The sequence below is a fragment of the Manacus candei genome, unplaced genomic scaffold (genome assembly GCF_025592945.1).
Source record: "Manacus candei isolate 608988 ecotype Guabito, Panama unplaced genomic scaffold, ASM2559294v1 h1tg000018l, whole genome shotgun sequence".
NCBI lineage: Eukaryota > Metazoa > Chordata > Aves > Passeriformes > Pipridae > Manacus > Manacus candei.
The window spans coordinates 9,978,307-10,000,000 of NW_026138066.1; the positions used below are offsets into that span (position 1 = coordinate 9,978,307).

The window sequence follows — 21,694 nt, forward strand, 5'->3', positions numbered from 1 at the left end:
ATGCACAGAATGATCCTAAAAAGGCATCATGCCAATTGAACTCAAAGAAATACCTTTCTAATCCCTCAGAATCTTAATCACTTGATTTAAATACACAAGCCAGAGTATTTCAGAGAATTGGATTTAGACTAATGAGACAAGGGCACTCAACACTGTTCACCTGGGGTGTTATTTCATTTTCAAACTCTAGCTCTCTCTTAGATGAAGCCCAGCCCCAAGGATAGGCAATTCCAAGGAGTGCTGGTTCTTTGAAAGAAGGTTCTGTCCAGCCTTAAGTCTGCCAAGACTAACCCAGCAGGCCTTGAATCCTCAAGCAAACTCCTACACCATCATAGGTGTAGGAGTTTATTTCCCATTTCATAATGTAAAACCACTGTTGCAGCAGATAGTCTTCTACATCTTTCTTTCCTCTGGCATATTGAAAAGACGACCATAAAAAATGTGTCCAAGAGCCAGAGTCACGTCCTGAAAGGAGTCAAGGAACTCCGAGACAAGTGCTACGTAATGTGAATACACCCAGATCACATCACCACGAGCTAGACAATTAGAAGTAGTATGGACACAAATAATCTTGCATATACTGCTGGATGCTTTTAGCAACTTGATGTGTTCAAAATATTAGTGATTATTCCAATTCTATTTCCTTTACTGAGCCAGAGAGCAGCCCAGAACAAACTGAAGAGAATGAGGCAAGAGCAAAGTGGAGATTGGTGGCTGTCTTGGCCACAGCGACCACAAGGTGATTAAAATCTCTGTTGACAGAAGGAAAAGTGCTAGCAAAGCCTCAACTCTGGACATGAGGAGAGCAGACTTCAGGCTGCTCAGGGAATCAGTAAGTAAGACCCCCTGGGAAAATGTTTTTATAGGTGCTGGGGTCCATCAGTGCCAGTCACTTTTCAAACATCACCTCCTAAGGGCACAGGAGCAGGCAATTCCCAAATGCTGGAAGTCAAGCAGGCGAGGCAGAAGTCCAGCTTGGCTGAGCAGGGATCTTCTCTTGGAAATAAGGCAAAAAAAAAGGAAGGTGTATGCCCAGAGGAAGCAAGGTCAAGTGACATGAGAAGAATTCAGAGATGCTGCTTGCCACTGCAGGGAGAAAATCCATGAGGCCAAAGCTAAGCTGGAGTTGAAGTTGGTCAGAATGTGGGAGACAATAAAAAGGGATTTTTCAAATATATGAATGGCAATAGGCAATATAGAAATATCATTGGTCCCTTACAGCATGAGGATGGTCACCTCACAAACAGGGACAGAGACAAGTTAGAGGTGTTTAACACTTCCTTTCCCTTTGTCTTCAACACAGATGATGGACCAAGGGAGTCTCAGTGCCCTGAGCTGGAAGATCACGAGTGCGAGAATGATTAACTCCCAATTAGTCCTGAAATTGTGAGGAGTCTGATGTTCCAGCTGGATCCCTACAAATCTATAGGGCCTGATGGGATTCATCCTAGAATCCTCAAAAATTCCAATGATGTCATCGCAAAAATCTTTCTTGATTTTTGAGCAGTCTTGGGAATCCAGAGAGCTTCCAGCGGACTGGAAGCTGGTGAATGTTGTCCTGATTTTCAAGAAGGGCAAGAAGGAGGACCCCAGAAACTACAGGCTGGTCAGTCTCACTTCAGTGCCTGGGAAAGTTATGGAGAAGATTATTCTGGGAGGTATTGAAAAAAACCTGAAAGACAATGCAGTCATTGGTCACGGCCAGCACGGCTCCATGAGAGCAGAGTCCTGTTTATCGAATCTGATTTCCTTTTATGACATGGGAACCCACCTCGTTGATCAAGGGAAGCCAGTTTATGTAATTTTTTTTGATTTCAGTAAATCTTTTGATACTGTCTCTCCCAGGATCCTTCTGGACAAAGTGTCCAGCACACAGTTGGATAAACACATCGTGTGGTGAGTGAGCAGTTGGCTCACGGGTCGAGCACAGAGGGTGATAGTGAATGGGGTGACATCAGACCAGTGACCTGTCAGTAGTGGGGTTCCACAGGGCTCCATCTTGGGCTCTGTGCTCTTGAACATCTTCATAAATGACTTGGACACAGGACTGGAAGGGATTCTAAGCAAGTTTGCAGATGACACAAAACCGTGAGGAGTTGTTGACTCCCTCAAAGGCAGAGAGGCCCTGCAGAGAGACCTCAACAAATTAGAGGGCTGGGCAATCACCAACCATATGAAGTTCAACAGGGGGAAGTGTCGGATTCTTTCCTGGGATGGGGCAACCCTGGATTTACGTAGAGACTGGGGAATGAGGTGCTGGAAAGCAATGCCACGGAGAGGGACCTGGGGGTCCTGTTCGATGGCAAGTTGAACATGAGTCAGCAGAGCCCTGGCAGCCAGGAGGGCCAACCCTGTCCTGGGGAGCATCAGGCAAAGCATCACCAGCTGGTCAAGGGAGGGGATTGTCCTGCTCTGCTCTGCACTGGGGCAGCCTCACCTTGAATATTGTGTGCAGTTTTGGGCACCACAATATAAGAAAGATATTAAGCTGTTATAGAGTGTCCAAAGGAGGGCAATGAAGATGGTGAAGGGCCTTGAGGTGAAGCCGTATGAGGAGTGGCTGAGGGCACTTGGTCTGTTCAGCTCGGAGAAGAGGAGACTGAGGGGAGACCTCAGCACAGGCTACAATTTCCTTGTGAGAGGAAGATCAGACACTGATCTCTTCTCTATGGTGACTAGTGACAGGACACAAGGGAATGGCCTGAAGTTGTGTCAGGGGAGGTTTAGGTTGGATATCAGAAAAGGGTTCTTCATCCAGAGGGTCGTTGGGCACTGGAACGGGCTCCCTAGGGAAGTGGTCACAGCACCAGGCCTGACAGAGTTCAAGGACCATTTGGATGATACTCTCAGGCACATGGTGTGACTCCTGGGGATGGTCCTGTGCAAGGCCAGGAGTTGGACTCAACTGGGTCCCTTCTGTGATTCTGTGAACCAACCAAAACTTGACTGGCATGAAAGAGCCTTAAGGTGTTTGAGGCCTTTTGTAAGGACAAAGATAGATCAGTGCTCTGCCTATTGAAGGAATTGTCCTTCAGCCTGTGAGAAGGAAACCCTTACCAAAACACGGCTGTGATACATTCATTCCCAGGGAATCCACATATGCAGGCATCTGTGATAAGACCCCTGACACCAGGCTCTACAGAAATTCCACTTTCTCCTACCATGACTTAACTAAAGCTATCTTTTCCCAGCCAAACTTAACTGAACTCATCTTGCCCACATGTGTTCATTCTTCAGGATCAGAATTGCTGCATTTAATGAGGATGATCTGAAAACCTTGGTTCAGTATTATAAGCCCTTCACTGCACTGCAAGTGCCTGATGTAAAGCTACTGCTCTGGCAAAAGAACCTGCGAGATTAATTACATTAGGTAGATGCATATTCCAGGTAGGCTTCAGCCAGAAGTGAAGAAGTCCTCAAGAGCTTCAATAACTTATTTGAGGATAGAGGATGTCCTAATGTCCTAGTTTCCCCTCAGTGAATCAATACCTGATAAAGACACTTTTTGATAATTTGAGGAACCAGAAGACATAGACAGATGTGAATGTTCTTTTTTGATTGCTGTATGCTATCTATATAACAAGTTATTTTCATTATCTTCTCAGCATTAAAATTAATATTCTGAAAATATGGCAATCCAATGCTGTTAGGCATAGAAAGATCAGCCTAGTAGCAAGATCTGAAATAGGAATTGTCCAAGTACCTCTGAAGTATTTAAGAAAATTTTTCACATGTTGCTCAAACCCAGATGGCAACATAACAACAGCAAGATCTTTGCCCCTATTTAAATGCAATCAAACTAAGTTTGGCAGACAAATCTAACAAGCTTGAGTATCTGAGGGGTTGCAAGCAGCAACTAATGCCACAGTACTACTGGCAGGAAATTTTTCACTGAGGAGAAATCAAGGAAACATCAGTAGGAGTATCAGCCAGTTAGCATTTCCCAGGGACTAAAGCACAAGAATAAAGATGGAAATGTGAGTTTTGGTGGAGTTTTCAGCTTGGTGTTGAAGACCTGGGAATAAAAATCTTGAAAATATGACCTCTTTGGAAAAATGGATATCTAATTTTTCCCCCACAGTCTCACTTCTTTCAGTCACCTCAGTTCAAATCAATCTGCAAAGTGTTCATTTTTACTATCCTATTATTACCTTAAATACATTATTATGCATGGATGACATGTTAGACCCTCACAGATTTAATTTACTCAACAATAAGACTCTTTCCCACAAAAACTTTAAACTTCTTTGACTAGAAATTGCTTTTTAGTTGCTCTATGCTTTTAACAAGCCTACTACTAGGAAAAGGCTTATTAAATCACCTTTAATGAAAAAGTAATCACATTAGATATTTGGCCTAAATAAAACATTGCTTTTACAGGTCAGGCTTTGAACCTGGATTCATGTGCACAGAATTATATTTCAGTATTACAAAGGGAACTTGAAAAGGAAAATGTAGTAATATTCAGTACCTACACTTAGCAAACCATTTGAAATCAATTCCATTTCTGGAAAGAAAGAAAGCAAAACCAGTAAAGTCTAAGAGCAATTCAGTTCAGTTGGTGATATGTACATTAAAGGGGAAAAATTCAAAACAAACAGAAACAACCTTAATGAGAAACTGCAAGGACAGTTAAGTATTTGTATGGATAACGTGCACTGAAGTAAATAGTGCAAGAAATATTCCTAGTTGAAATCAGTTTGTCGGTCATATTTGTGGACAGAAACAACAACTGCAAGAGGCATTTACCTTAAAAAGTCTGGGAAAAACATCTGCTGGCTGCCCACGAATAACAAACAAACGTGAATTCAGTTTCCGTAGATTAGCATCAAGATCTTCAAGACACTGAAGCAGGAATCTGCAAGGAATTGTAAGGAAACATTTATTTTCTGAAGCAAACCAGACCATTTAATAATAGAAAAAAGTAACAAAGAGGAATAATCCAACAATGATTATGAGACCTTGAGTATTTGGTGATGCATGCAGTTCACATTTGAATTACACTTGGCTTGCAGTAGCACAAGATCATATAATATAGTCAACAATCCATAACTCGTAAAACCAAACCGTGTTGTCATTTCAGTTTTCACCTCAATGCTATTGAACTCTGGAATGGACTAAAAGACATTCTAGTCTTAACTAAAACTACAAGTATCTTGTCAGTGTAAAGACAAACCACCCCCCCACTACAGAAAAGAACCCAACAACAAACAAACAGATAATCAGCTGTTGGCACACTGCTACTAAACTTAATCCAAGTCTCTCTTACAACACAGCAGCCTGAACTGTTACTAAAAACAGCAAAGCAGAGGAGTACAGAGTCATTATTATCCCTTCAGCCTTCATTTATAGAAACAGTCCTCTATATAACAGTTTCATGCATCTTGGCTGTAACCTCACCTGAATTATTTAATGAGAAAATATGCAAATAAGGAAAAAAACAAACTGGGGAGATGGGATGCTGCAAATCTGCACGTCTTCAAGAGAAACAGGTAGTTACACAAAGGATGTTGAGACAGGTTCACATGTGCAAAGATTTATTAGTGGATAAAATCTCCAGTGGTGAAAGTTCTTTGGAGAAAGAAATAAAAATGAAAGGAGAGGAAAAAAGAACTCTACCTTGCAGCCAGACAGAAAGAGAGATGCCGGGGGTCCCCAGGTGAGTGTCCTTCCCCTGGACTCCTCTCCCATGTAACAAGTGGCTCCTCCACAGTGTTTTCCTCATGTGGTCAGCAGGTCCAGGGAGGTGATCCTCTCCTTCTGCTCTGCCCTGATGAGGCCACATCTGGACTGTTGAGTCCAGTTCTGGGCTCCCCAGTCCAAGAAAGACAAGGAACTACTGGAGAGGGTCTGGTGGAGGACTACGGAGGTGATGAGGGGATCAGAGCATCGCTCTTATGAGCAAAGGCTGAGAGAGCCAGGCCTGTGTAGCCTGGCCAAGAGATAACTGAGGGTAGATCTTATCAATGCATACAAATATCTTAAGGGGGCTGTCAAGAGGATGGGGTCAGACTCTTTTCAGTGCTCAGCAACTGGGCAAATAGGCACAAAGGGCAATAGGCACAAACTGAAACACAGGAAGCTCTATCTGCATATGAGGAAAAACTTCTTTGAGGGTGACAGAGGACTCAAAGAGGCTGCCCAGAGAGGTTATAGAGTCTCCTTCTCTGGGGATATTCAAAACCCACCTAGACATGATCCTGTGCAACCTGCTTCGGGTGCACCTGCTTTAGCAGGGGGGTTGGACTAGGTGATCTCCAGAGGTCCCTTCCTACCCCAACCATTCTGTGATTCTGCATAGTAACATTTTTCACCAGGAGCTGCTCAAACCCTCTCAGCCATTTCTTCTTACAAAGCTGCTGGCATTCACCAAAGCACACGCTGATCAAGACAACTGCTGAGTCAGTGCCTGCCAGTCATTAACCTCTGTGTACACACGATTGCCATAAACCACAAGCTACACCCAAAGGAGGGGGAAAAAAAAGAGGTGATTCCAACACTGCAGGTCATTATTCCTGAGAAAACCTGCTGTAATGACGCTATGTGCAGGTCCAAGGTCACAGTGGTAACAGCTCAGATACAATCACCAGATGAATGAAAACGCTTCACCTTCTACGAGGGACATAATGTACACGATTGTTGTAGACCTGCTAAAATTAATTTTCTGAAGATTTAGCAATATGTAAGGGATGTCTACTTAACACATGTTGCTTCCAACTTTATAGGGGAAAAAAACTGACCAAAAATAATATATAAAAGGCTGGCAGGAACCCCCCCAGCTGCTATTAAACATCTAAACTGCGTAGCTCACTAGACCTGAAAGACTGAGAGCAGGCCTCTTGGCAGCCAGAATACAAGAATACAATGGCTCCTTGGCTGGCAAACTATGCTTATATGCTTTATGTCTGCAACAAACCACAAATGCCTAATTTTCTCACTTTGCTAAGTTTTGTTTTGAAAAAACTCTGAGGTAGTAAGAAGATAAAAAGAAACTCCTGCATACCCATTTAGTTAGAAACCATGCAGGAGTCATTTTAAGAATCAGATGAGAACAGCATATGCTTCTATGAGAGACAACTTAAGCCCCATGTTCCCAGGACAAAGTCAACTCCGTTTGGACTCTGAAAATTACAGCTTCACTTGACAAAGTTTTTTTGAAACCTGGAATGACAGACATTATTCATTGATCTTATTGATGTGAATCTCGCTTTCAAGGAGCATGTCCATTCACAAATCACTATAAAGACAAACTGCAATACTGTCCAGGATACCTTTGTAATAGTCCAGAGGAAGATTTTTTTGTGGTTTGGTTTTAGGGCGTTTTGTTGTTGTTGTGGCATTTTTGTTTTGTTTTTTTAAACTTCATCTCACCAAGCATAGGGAGAGGGTATGAAGAGAAACTGATGACATAAAATATTTATAACTATTCAAACTAAAAATCTGTATTTCAGGAAACTTTTCAGTTCCCTCTATTTTCTCGATTTCTTTTCTTCCTACCTGACTGAGCAGAATATATAACTTCTAGTTTGGACTTGGTACAAAATCCTATTCAAGAAGATTACATGCACTGACCCAGTCTCCAATTCACATCCAAGATCCCTAAACTTGCCCTTAATACTGTTTAATCTCTATTTGTTGGTTCCCCAAATCCACTCTATTATCTTACTTAACTATCTCTTACCACACTCAAGCATTTCAATCTCCATAAAACTCTTCTAGGTATTTAACAAAAAATAACAGTGTATACTCAAACTGTTAAATATATGCAAGGAAGGGATCAGGAGAGTGGCCAGGGACACACACACATACACATTCCCCCTCACCACGACAAAAACCAGAACAAATGAAAAACAGCCAAATCACTGCTTGTGTTGTAAGACTCAAGGAAAGCACACTTTTAAAAATAATAGACCAAATCAAACCCTAGTGACCCTATGATATCTAGAGTAATAGCAATGCAAAAGAATACTGCTTTTGACTTTCAGAATACAGATTCAGTTTACAAGTGGCTACTCAGAAGCAGCATGCAGTTTATTAAGCATATTTGAATCTTTCAGCTAGACCAAATGCATTTTAACAAAATGTGCCACAATCACCTATTTCATTTTCACCAATTATATTTATGCTATGCCACATCTAAAGGCATTTTCTCATTAAAGTGTTCATAGGAGTTCTCTAACATAAAAGCCTTTACACAGATTTATAGAATCGCAGAACAGTTTGGGTTGGAAGGGACTTCTAAAGGTTATCTAGTCCAACCTCTGCTGCAATGAGCCTTGCTCAGTTAAAAGTGAACCTTCTTAAATAATTGCATTTAGATACATCCCCTACCAAAAAACTTAATAGCTGAATCAACTACTTATCATAACCAAAAAGTTTTTACCTCTTCTTTTTCACGATTACCCTTAAAACTTGCAGAAGCAACACCTTTACTGTAGTTGACTGCACGCAAAATTATTTGAGTTTCTCTCTGAAGAGATACACCAAAGTGCTCACAAATACGTTCCTTTCAAAGTATAACAAAAATTAAAATTAATGGTAAATTAGTCTGTGAACTGAAACCAAATATGAAACCTCCATCTCACAAAAAGTATCTTCTTTTCAGTATATAAGCTCTTGAGGCAAAGTTTCTTCACAGCAGCTGTGAAGTAAGAGCTACCAGCCTTTAACTCTATTATGCTCTACACTAGACTGTGGTAGTTAGAAGCTGTTTAAACCTCTCCCTGCAGTAACAGGTCACGTTTCTGAGTCTGCAATCTAATATAATTTTTTTTTCCCCTCAACCTAATAATCAGTGGGAAAGCACTTTCTTTTTCACTTTGAATGAATTGTATGAACTACAGGACTTCATTAAAACGACACAAAATGGATGCATGGACATTTTTTATCGGATTGGAACACCAGCCCAGTTTTTAGTATTTGGCTAAAAATTTCCCTTGGACAAACCAAAAGAAGGAGATGTTCACTATTAATTTCACAGTAGCAAACCATGTGAGGTACGTGCACAACTGACATGATGGAGGGACGCAAAAAAGACTTACTTTAACACAGGGAAGATGCTGATGCAAACCATACCTGCCTGCAAGCAGCATTCTTAGAGAGCATCACACACAACACCCAGAGACATCTAATTCTGATATTCAGAATTTTCATGAAAGCTGTTGATGACCATATTCTTTAAAATACGTGAACATAGAATCTTAGCAGTTTACTCCAAGAAACTCCACAATCTTCCCTTCATACAAAGTGTGCTTGGGGTCTAAAATACAAACTAATTGTTCTGCCCCCCTACATCTTAAAAGTGATTGCCAGAAACAGAAAACATAATACAGATCATAATTTTGGCTGCCATGCAACTGAAATAAACTGGTACCATCAAAGCAGCTATTCAAAAACTTAAATAAACAATCATTAACACAGTTAACTGTTAACAAAATGAACTAAAGTAAGCACATCACACAACACTCCTGGCTCTGCACTATTAATATGATTAAATACTTTATCCAGGGAAGAAGTCAGAAGCAGTCTGTTGAAAAGGTGACACTTTTATTTGGGAGGCAACTAATAAGAAGGACACTTATAGACATACTATTTAAGGCTACTGTTAAGTCTTGTTTGGGGTTATTTTTAGGAGTAATAAACACCCAGAAACCCCAGTCACATGGGACCATCCTTGCCAGTATGAAATGAGGACAGTTGCTGGGAACTGAGGGGACTTAAAATGCCAATGACTCCTCTTTCAGGTGCCGTTCACATCTGAAAATGGTAGTGGTTAAGCCACTAAGAATCATTTTTCTGAACTAATCCAGATTCTGAATTTAACAACTAGCAGGAGCATTAGACTGCACAGACACACAAAATAAAGGAATTTAGTCAGGTTTCGCCATTCTGAGAAGGAATTTAAGAATCTGAATAAAAAAAACAGTGCTAAAACTTGTTCCATTCCTAAGTTTGATTAATACTTTTACTCACAAGTGGTCAACTTCCAGCAATCTATCCAAACTTATGTTTAACCTGTCTTTCTAAATACCTTCTATCTACCCACTAGTCCTCACGGCAAGCCATCAATTTCCACCTCTTCAGCAACAGAAAAGCACAGCCAAACAAGAGACCCATCTCATTATGGATATTTGATCACCACCCAGACTTTGTCTATCAGAATTATCTTAGGCATCTAACATCTGCTACTTTTATTATCCCATCCAATTGCTTTTTTCAACACTGCTATCAGATATTCCTCCTTCATCTTTCAGAGTTTAGTAGAGCTGGATTCAATAAAAAGAAAGAATATTACATATTATATAATACCAACCACCTTTCATTCGAGTATTAGACCCCAATTGTATTAATCACACAAATCATGCACCATTTATTTCTCTTCATGAGAAAAGAGAGAGAGCTCGCCTTTCTTTCACACATATTTTGCCCTATGTTTGGTAGATTACTATGAAAGTTCAGTATCAGGTGAACACACACCTCATACCAGCTTCTACAGGAATCACAATGTGAATATCAAATCTGATACTTCTCAGTGTCTCATACCGTGTTTTGGTATCTCAAATTTGATGCATCTGTATACGAATATTTAATATTTCATCAGTAATTTTCCTGTTTGATTGTCACCCACCAATGTGTCTTAGTGCAAGCAGTATAGTCTTACGAAACTGTAAGAAGATTAAGCTCAGACAGGATTTAAGTGTTATGTACACTCCACAGCATCCTTTGGCAGTCAGCCACAGTAGTATTTTCCTGCTACCAAATCAAGGTCACAGAGGCAGGCCTTATTGTACTACATCGTTTCAATGAATACCACATACAACTTCCACATCCAAAAAAGGTATACAATAACAGATTTCATAAAGGTATTATCCTTTAATCATATACAAAAGAGCAGGAAAAAGTTCATGTTATTCAACTCTAGATACTTAAGTGAAGTAGCTGTGGGAGCTAACTAATCTCCTGCAAGGTTGCTCGACAGTCAATGGAGAAAAAAAACCAGCTCCCTGAGAGTGCAATTCAGGACTCCAGCATCTTTCGTAACTTCGCAAGAGCTGATCCACTTGTAAAAAATAAAACCAAACATTGACCATGATGTGGGCCACTTGGCTTTTTTTTCCTCTAATATTTACTACTGCTATAATCTTCAAGCCAAAAGCAGAGCTGTGACGAAGGAAGAACACAAGATGCACCCAAGCCCATGTACAGCTGTAAAAACAGTTCTCAGAAAAGAAAAATAAAGATTCAATTCTTTGAAAATGGATGAAAGAAAGGACTCCAAGCTGAGTCCTTTTGGGTGAGTCTTCTTTGACCATAAGGAGTAAAGACCGTTTCACATATGGAGTGGGACTAGAATATCAACTATAACAAGCAATACTGCTTTAATAAAACAACAAAATCATTTGAATCAGACCTAGCTCACACTGGACAGAAAGCCAGCATTTCCTTACATACCATCCCTCATTAATTTTTTTCCAACCGAACTACGTTTTCCAGGTTAGCATTTCCCAAAGGAAGGAAACACAATTTTTTTGTCCTATTCGAAAGATGTTCATAATCTTCCAGAGATGAAGGAAGCAGGGCAATAAATAGAATTACAACCTTGGACTTCTGGAGAGCTATTTTGGGCCTCTTCAAGGACCTACCTGGAGGAAACCCATGGGTTAAGGCTCCAAAAGGTAGAGAGGTCTAAGGGAGCTGGTTAATATTCAAGCATCACTTCCCCCAAGCTAAGGACCAGTGCATCCCTACGAGTAAGAAATCAAGCAAAAGGTCAGGAGACCTGTATGGATGAGCAAGGAGCTTCTGGCAAAACTGAAACAGAAGGAGTAAGTTTATGGAATGTGGAAAAACGGACAGGCCACTTGGAAGGAATACAGGCATGTTGTCAGAGTATGCAGGGATGTGATGAGGAATGCTAAAGTCAATTTGGAATTGAATCTAGCAAGGGATGTCAAGTCCAAGAAGAAGGGTTTCTTCTACACCTTCCTATCTTTTGCTAAAAGTAGCAAACAGAAGACTAGGAAAACTGTGGGCCCATTGCTGAATGAAGTGGGTGACAAAGGATACAGAGATACAGAGAAGGCAGGGTTAATGAATGCTTTCTTTGCTCAGCCTTTACTCCTAAGGCCAGCCCTCAGGAATCCCTGATTCTGGAGGCAAGAGCAAGTCTGGGGAAAGGAAGGTTTTTCCCTTGGTCAAGGAGGATCAGGTTAGACAGCATTTAGTAAAACTTTACATCCACAAATCCATGGGCCCCGATGGGATGCACCCATGAGTGCTGAGGGAACTGACAGATGTTATTGCTAAACCAGTCTCCATCATCTTTGAAAGGTCATGAAGAACAGAAGAGGTGCATGAGGACTGGAGGAAAGCCCATGTCACTCCAGTCTTCAAAAAATGTAAGAAGGAGGACCCAGGAAACTACAGGCCAATTGGCCTCACCTCCATCCATGGAAAGGTGATGGATCAACTCATTCTGGATGCCATCTCTAAGCATGTGGAGGAAAAGAAGGTTATTAGGAATATTCAACACCGATTCACTATGGGGAAATTATGCTTGACCAATCTGACAGCCTTCTATGAGGAAATGACTGGCTGGGTAGACGAGGGGAGAGTAGTGGATTTTGTCTATCTTGGCTTCAGCAAGGCATTTGCCACTGTGTCCCATAACATCCTCATGGCTAAGATCAGGAAATGTGGGCTGGGTTAGTGGACAGGGAAGTGGGTTGAGAGCTGGTTGAACATCAGAGGACTGTAACCAGCGGCGCAGTCCAGCCAGAGGCCTGTAGCGAGCGGTGTTCCCCAGGAGTCACTCTACTGGGTCCACTCTTATTTAACGTACTCACCAATGACCTGGAAGAAGGGACAGAATGTACCCCCAGCAAGTTTGCTCACAATACAGAACTGGGAGGAGGGTCTGATACACCTGAAGGCTGTGCTGCCATTCAGCAGGACCTAAGCAGGCTGGAGAGATGGGAAGAGAGGAACTTAATTTAGTTCAACAAAGACAAGTGTAGGGCTGTGTAGGGAGGAATAACCCCAAGTACCAGTACAGGTTAGGTGTTGACCTGCTGGAAAGTAGCTCTGTAAAGAAGGACCTGGGATTCCTGGTGAACAACAGCTTATCCACAAGCCAGCAGCGTGCCCTTGTGACCAAGAAGGCCAATGGTACCTTGGGATGCACTAGGAAGAGCACTGCCAGCGGGTTGAGGGAGGTGACCTTCCACTCTACTCTGCCCTGATGAGGCCATGTCTGGAGTGCTGTGTCCAGTTCTGGGCTCACCAGTTCAAAAAAGACAAGGAACTACTGGAGAGGGTCTGGTGAAGGAGTACAAAGGTGATGAGGGGATCAGAGCATCTCTCTTATGAGCAAAGGCTGAGAGAGCCGGGCCTGTGTAGCCCGGCGAAGAGACAACTGAGGGTAGATCTTATCAATGCATACAAATATCTTAAGGGGGGTGTCAAGAGGACGGGGCCAGACTCTTTTCAGCAGTTCCCAGTGACAGGGTATGGGGCAGTGGGCACACACTGAAACACAGGAAGCTCCACTTGAATAGGAGGAAAAGTTTTTTTACTGTGAAGGTGACAGATCACTGGAACAGGCTGCCCAAAGGAGTTGTGCTTCTCTGCTTCTCTGGAGGTATTCAAAACCTGCCTGGACACATCCTGTACAAGTTGCTTTGGGTGAATCTGCCTTACGGGGGGGGTTGGACTTGATGATCTCCAGAGGTCCCTTCAAACCCCAACCATTCTGTGATTCAGTGAAACAGCAATCTGTATTTGGTTCCTATTTTGTGAGCCATACATCACAGCAAATAGTGCATTTAGCTTCTAAAAAGTCTGGATCTTAACTTCACATTCAAAGGGCACCTATTACTCATCTAAACTATTCCCATATAACTAGAAACGAACATCTCAAATTACTTCATGTTACAAAGGTCAGCCTTCTGGTGATAGGAGACTAACAGACTAACAGCTTCCTAAATCTCTCTCCTCCAGTGTCTTCCATTCTTTAACATACATATTCTGTGTTTATTTTTTCCTAATCCTCTAATTCCAATCTAATAAATCAAAGTCTTTATTGTTTGACTTTAATTCCTTATGCTTGCTCTTTCCAGAGTGAAACCGGTTGGATCCACAAAGGAAAACCCAAGAGCAAACAAACTGTACTGGGGACAGCTGGGGAAATATTACCTAAGAGCAAATTACAAAACTAAGTTACTTGAGAATACAGATATGCTTGTATATAAATAAATTGAAAACACCCTATTCTCATGTATCCAAGTTCTCTTATTTAAATGAACAGCTAATAAGGCTTGATGTAATTAAACCAGAGCTGGCCTGCTTTATAAAATAGTTCAGCCACGTTTTTTTGGCAATTTATGCTGTCCATGAGAAAGTAACTGCTATGGCTTATTTCAAAAGAGCAAGCACGATAAGAGCACTCTAACAAGATAGTCTTGCAATCTGATTCCGAAGGACAGATTTTACACTGCCCTTTATTTAGTTTAATAAAAGCATTTTACTTTCCTTACATTAAAGTGACCTTTTTAAGGTTACAATTAGTGCTAGTAAAATTTTGCACAGTTTTAAGTTTCCTAGAAATGACACAGTGTCTAAAATAAATATATTTCTCAACTACACTGTATAAATTGCAAGTCCTTAAGGTACAATTCCATCATCTCTGGCTTCCCATATCTGAAAAATCTATTAAACTAACAGAAGAGAATTAAGGATAGAGATGAAATCCTTTAGCAAGTACAGAAATTGGTAGAAAGCTTGGAAAACAGAAAAAAAAATTATCCTGAAGGTATTCCTGGAAATCTTAATTAAAATTGACTGGTACCCGCCTTATGGTGATCAGACATTCAGCATTGTCTTAACTTTCCATTGCTACTCTTATGAATCAAAAGGCAAAAATATTCTGAACTGATCTTTCAGAACCGAAAGTAGTCATTTATACCTGAATACAAGGTAAACATGATCCAAATGTATTCAGTTTGTCATGGTTTGAGATAGTCCCAAAATCCAATTCCCTAGTCTAAGCCCCCTCCCACATCTCAACCTAATGTGAGATGGTTTTTTTCCAGACAAAACACACCAGACTCCAAATGGGGTTTTTGTGTAATCATGTAGAAAAAAAAAAATTAAACATCCCAAACAAATAACTGAAACACAGTTTTGTTTATCACACTGCGTAAACACCAAAAACCTCCACTTTGTCCCAAACTTCCTTAGTGTGTGGGTAGACTAATGGAGGTAACTTCATGCTGCAGGGGCCTTCCATCTCAAAGCCTAGAGCGGACGCAGAAGATGCACAGAGCTCAGTAACGTAAGTCCTGGAAAACAGGACTGAAGAAAAGCTCAAGACATAACAGATGAAAAAATTCAAATAACCTCTAGATAAATGTGCTATCTTCATCTGCCAGAACTACTGCAGTTCTCTGAAATACTGAAGGTCAGGACCAACTGGAAGTGCTTTACTTGAAGTAACTAAATTGATCTTGAAGTTACATACTACAGTTATGCAGAAGATTCTGATAACTAAAAAGTGAAATTCAGTCATCTCTGGAGAAGTCATAGTAGTTTAGATAAAGAATTATTTTATGAAGAATAAAACCTTTACTATAAAAACTGTATTTTTGCATTTTCCCTGTCTACCTATTTCTTTCAGAAGACAAGAATGAATAACTAAAATTCACTTCCTGAACACCGGTGACAGATTTTTTTTATTACTTTATTGAAAGAATAAAGGTAGACAACTGGAGAATATAATTCTACACAGAATCACTGTATTTTTTTCCAGTTTGCTTGTTCCAGCATTAGAATTAATAGCAAAACAAAAGACGCAGACAGGAACACTGCCAATTTGAAAATAAAAAAGGGGCAGGTTCCAAGCTCACCTTCCTGAAGGTGGATAAACTTTGTTGGAGACAAAGTGGTTAACATAAGAGCAGTTGAATAGCAAGAGAAACTATTAGCATTCCAGGAAAGTAATAGTCATAGAATCATAGAAATACCCTGAGTTGGAAGGGAACTACAAGGATCACTGAGTCCAACTCCTGGCTCTGCACAGGACAGCCCCAAGAATCACACCATGTGCCTGACAGTGTTTTCCAAGCACTCCTTGAACTCTGGCAGGCTTGGTGCTGTGACCACTTCCCTGGGGAGTCTGTTCCAGTGGCCAAGAAAGAAAATTTTTAAGAAAAAGGGGCAGGGTTTTTTTTGTTGTTGTTTTAACTCCAAAGTTATTTCTATAGACAGAATTGATAGGGGAAGACTTGTAGGTGCTGAACTCTGGAAACTTAATCACCAATTATAAATATTATGGCTATGCAGAACCTTCAAGCAAAAAGAGATGTTTCCCACTAGAGGTCAAACTGAATAAAACCAAACCTTATTTGCTTTAATCCCCCTACATCCAACCAACATGAAAAGGCAAGACCAAAGAGAGAGGGGAGGGTGGGGGAGAGGAGGAGAGTCCACAAAGCCTGCAGCTTTCATTGTTACATATCTCATAACCTGATCATTTCCTTATAGCACTTTTAAGAAGTTTCAATATGAATCAACAAAAATAGTTCCGTAAAGTAGGTCGTTGCTGCAGCAACCAGGCGGCTGTTTGGACTACTCCCTGCCACAATGACCTACTTTTCCAGTTATACGTAACCATTGTAGTAAGAGCCGAATTTTCCTTCCCTATGGAGCTGCTCCAAGAGGATTCCTGCACCACAGCTGAACTTTATTCCTAGCTGGGACAGAGAAAGGCTTCATTTGAGCAAGTACAAGCAGCAGGTCGGTTCTGTTCGTCTGTGTCATATTTAGAAGTGTTGGTGGCTAAAGGTTAAGTGAAACCTAATATGAGCTCAGAGTTCAAGAAGTATCAAGCCAGTGTTCAAAATTGGAGGAACTGATAAAGAATGGAAGGGAAAGGTGTGAAAAGGAACAGCAGCTCGTGAACAGCGTGTCCCCTGCCAGAGTCAACAGCTGGCATCAAACTTTGGCACAAACAGGCTGCTCCAACACCACCATTCAAGCACAGGCTAATGGACATGATCCTTCATTACAGGTCTAAATAACTAAATCTGCATAAAAGAAAAACCCTGGTGAATGGCAGGTAAAGCTAACATGTTTTTAAACCCTATTTAACCCTGCATGGGCTAGAGAGGGGAGATAAAGGTACCTTACAAATTTAGGAAGAAATGTTGACAATTACAAAATTTCCTGTTTCCTGTTGCTGTTAATAACTATTACCTTATGACAAAGGAAAAAAGATCACCAGTGCAAGTTTTCATTAAAGTATATCTTAAACCCATAAAGGAAATAATTATCTCTGTAGAAATAAGCCTGCAAGGCTTCAAACATCAATCAGACTGACTTGTACTTAGGTGGTTTTTGATCAATTTATCCAACTCCAAGTTCAAAAGCTTTAATTGAAGGTAAAATGTAATAGCTACAAGAAGACTAACACTTCCAAGCAAAAAACCAACTCATTCCAAGAAAAGGCAAGCCAGGTATTACCATATAGTACACCCTAATTAAAACTCCAGTTAACAGAAAGATTCTGGCAGATACAGCCCATTTGATAAAAGCAGAAAAACAAAGAACACAGAAAAGCTCTCCAAAGGTTACTTTACCTTACGTCTTCTTAAAACTTCTAAGTTCAGCAGGAAAAACTGCAATTAGTGACAATATGGTACAGAGAGTGGAAAAGCTTCTGAAATTTCCTCCACGCCTTCACTTGGGCACAAATCACTTATATTGAGATAACTCTTCCTAAAAATCTAATACTCTTCAAACAGAATATTTAAAAAACCACCCAACCCCTCTAAAAATTATTTTTTACTTTACCACTGCACTTGACAAGCCCTAGAGCAGCAACTGCAAAGGCAGGATTCTGGAAGGAAGAAGGACTAGTAGAAGAAAAAAATTGTATAATTATGAAAAAACAGGAAAGGCTGCTGCTGCTGCAAGAGCAACACATGATCACTAGTAACACTTCTCAATTTGAATGCATGGCCTCCAGTGCCAAAAATGCAAGCTCCATTGTGCTGTCTCATATAGAAGTAGTAAAGAACTGGAGTAAAACTTTCAGTAAATGCAGCATTAAAGAACTTTGCCTTGTAAAACTAACACAGTATTTCAGTGTTGGCACTGAAAGAGACAAGTTGGTGGAGTTGTATTTAAAAGAATGCAGAAGGCCAAATTCTAAAATGTAATAATAGGAAGATTCACATTATCCCCCACAAACTCATAATTTTCCTCACGGCTTAGAAGAAAGATACATTACTCCTGAAATAAAGTACTTCTCACCAGTGTATTTACTGGCAACTAGCTTACAGAAAGGAAATTTCAATTGAATGAAAAACCCCTACTCACTGAAGAACACCATGAACTATATGATCAAAACCAATTTTATAGAGATCTCCTTAGATTAAGAAAGTCTTGAAATAAAAGAGGGAAATACACCACAATTAAAGCTGAATAGTCAACATCACAGTAATTTACAACTTTTTGCTTTGTCATAAACTGAAGAAACTGCACATCAGTAGATATTTCCAAGTCATACCAATGAAGGAGTATGCTGGAGAGAAAAAATTTAATATTAAAGTCTCTTATAGCAAGTCGTTTAAAGAAGCATTCACAGGATATAGGATATACCGTGTAATAGCAGTAAACAGCAAATAGCTCCCCTGTCTAAAAAGAAACAGATAAAGCACAGTAAACTAGACCTTATTAAGCCTGTCATCTACTGAAAAATAATGATGGAAAGTCACAGGAATTATCCCTAGGCAACCCAAATAAAACAAATAATTCAGATGCCATCCTTTGCTTGATCACCCTCATTAAGACTTGGATGGTTTCGACTTCTGGAGTTCACTCACAGCAAGACTTACAAAAACAAAGAACAAAACCAAAATGCAACCTCATCCCCAATCAAAGACCCTTCTGAAAACTGGATGGCAAAAAATTACTCTGCAGAATATTTTCTTTTAAATGCATGTCTCAGTTTGCAGATGTAGTCATGCTTTTCCCATGAGAGGGGAAACAGGAAAAAAACAATAGGCAATCTCTGCTGAAAGTTGGAATGTTTTCTTCTGCTTTAAGACTAATAGAAAAAAAAGAACTTGTTTATTCTCTAGAATATGAAATATGAAGGAGAAAAAATGAAAAAAATCACTTGATGCCACAAAATTTACAGACAGAAAATTTCAACCCAGAGGAAACTCACAAGAGAACACAGGAAAGACAACATTTACTCTATTCTTCAGCGAATCCAATATATTGGAAATCAAATTATTAACTACTTTCAATGCCAGTTGCTCTGTAAAATGTGGTTTCACAATTCTCTGTATGCTTCTCCAGTACTTCAGAACTGCAGAGATAGTGAAACTCAGGTAAAGCTTGTCATGACTTTCTGTACCTTCAGTGCACAGCAAACTTGTAACCACGCAGACCACGACCATGTTTTATGGACTATGCAAGGCCTGAAGCAACAAGCAGCCCACGTGAACAAGTTATCTATTTATTTATTTATTTATTCCTCTCCTATTTCTGTTCTTTCAATCACTACTTTGCCCTCCTCCCCCCCTCCACTTGCAGCACAGTTTACCCTTCACCCTCAAGGTCAGTAGAACGCTGTCACTGAGAAACACAAAAAAACCCCAAACCTGCAAGCACTGAACTCCACAGGTTCCTTACTATAAAAAATAAAGCATTTCCTAGGTCATGGATTACACACTTTAGACTGAAAACATAGAGAAACCCAAGTTTTCCTTTCAGGAATTGTTCCTAAGTAACCTGTGCTGTAGACATTTCATCTCCATCACTGAAGAATTAATAACATGTCTTCATACTTTACAACATCCCCATATGAGCTTAAACAGAATTTTTTCAATGTTTCTGGTTTTCGTTTTGAAGGGATAGGGACTTGTGTTCTGAAAGGATAAACTTACAGGGCAGGAACTTTACAGCCTTTACTTTTCAGGTCTGTGAAAGAGCCACAAACATCCTTATAGATGTTAGAGAAGAAATGCATGTGAGTGAACAGGAAAGGAAATGATTTCCTACAAATTAGAAAACAGCGAGAAACAGTAAATTTCTAAAGCAGGCCTAGAAAATTTCCCTAGTTTAGCTGCAGGAGGAAGTAATGTATAACACAAAGGTGGATATCATCACATGCCTGTCAACACAGAAATTAGATTTGCAGGACACATCCTAACCAATGTTCAACCGTGTGAAATCCCTTCGATCGCTGATAATCTGAATAGGTTTTGTTTTATTGCAAGAAACTTGTTGCATTAGCACTTTTCAAAGAGATTATAAGCAACAGTTTGACATCTGAATTTACTTCTGAAACCCTGAGTATTATGAAATTCTTATTTCCTACCCAGGTTTACCAACATTGAATTGCAGACCTTTCAAATACTAATGCAATTTCTAAAAAAAGAATAAAAAAAGTACAGAATTTACAAAAACTATGCATATTTTAGGAAGTTCTGTTCACTGGAGCTCAGTTACTGTCTAAACTAATGCTAACAAAGCTTAAGTGTTCATTTTTATTATCTCCACCAAGAACTGGTATGCTGTCATATTTGTAACTGTTCCAAAAGTATAGACATACACGTAGACTTTTGCCACAGCCATCTCCACTCACACACTTGAACAAAACATTGAAATATTGACCTGTCCTTTCCAGTCTATCTTTCACCTCCACTAAAGCTTTATTACCTTACAGAAAAAACATTTACACACACAAAACTCCAAAGCAATGAAAGCAAACGCTTTATAGTGACCTGAAAAACAAATGGAGGCTTCAGGGTCAGAAGAACATTGCAATTATAGTTCACCTCTTGACCCAGATTGCAAAGAACGGGGAAGCCAGAAGTACACAGAAGCACACAAATTAACCTTGCTCCACAATAAATTCAGAGTTCTGAGAAATCCAGTGAAATGTATTGCACCAGAATACGATGAAGTTCTTACTCTGGTAATCAAATCCAGTCGTTTCCTAGAGGTTACCAAAGGTACAGCTATTAAACCTGCTAAAATGTGATATGCAAATGAGTAAGCCCATGGAACACAAAGCCACGTACGCTCACACTACTTACACAACTGACTCATGATCAAGCTCACTTTTGCCTTTTTAGGTCACTATGGGAAAGTCACAAAATTCCCTGAAACAAAGAGTTTCTTTCAATATGCAAATAAATACATCACAGACTTTAGTGTGACTTCTACACTGAAAAAATGGCTGACTTTGCCGGCAGCTTGACCTTCCTCCTATCACGGGTTATATAACTAACCTGAAAACCTGCCAGCCTCTGAGACAGAGCATGGAAAAGAATCACTTTTGAAAATAAAGGCTTCCAATCTGGAGATAAACTGCAAGAAACCAAAAAGATCAGGCAGAATGCAATGATAAACAGGCTTTTCTGCAATACTTGCACAGGATGTTTAAAGAGTAGCTTGCATTGGTAGGAATAAAGACATTTTCATAAACTGGAGGAGAATATACTTTATTGCATTAAAATGGCCAAAAGAGAATGATAATATATAAAATAACTTGCTTTGAACAATTGTTGCAGAATTCATTGACACTGCTACATACTGATCAGTTAAGGAAAAAAAAATAAAATTCTGTATTCTTGATTGCCTAAATACAGCTGCTTTCACATTCACCACAGTGTTTGTTGGG

At 40.0% G+C, this 21,694-nt stretch overlaps 1 protein-coding gene across 1 annotated transcript in view; it reads right to left on the minus strand.

Annotated features, from left to right (window-relative positions):
• Window positions 1-21,694, minus strand: part of CRY1 (cryptochrome circadian regulator 1) — a 40,480-nt gene that overhangs the window by 11,784 nt on the left and 7,002 nt on the right. The window contains exon 2 of the mRNA XM_051784588.1: window positions 4,750-4,858. Coding sequence (XP_051640548.1) covers window positions 4,750-4,858 — 109 coding nt within the window. The remainder of the gene's footprint in view (window positions 1-4,749; window positions 4,859-21,694) is intronic.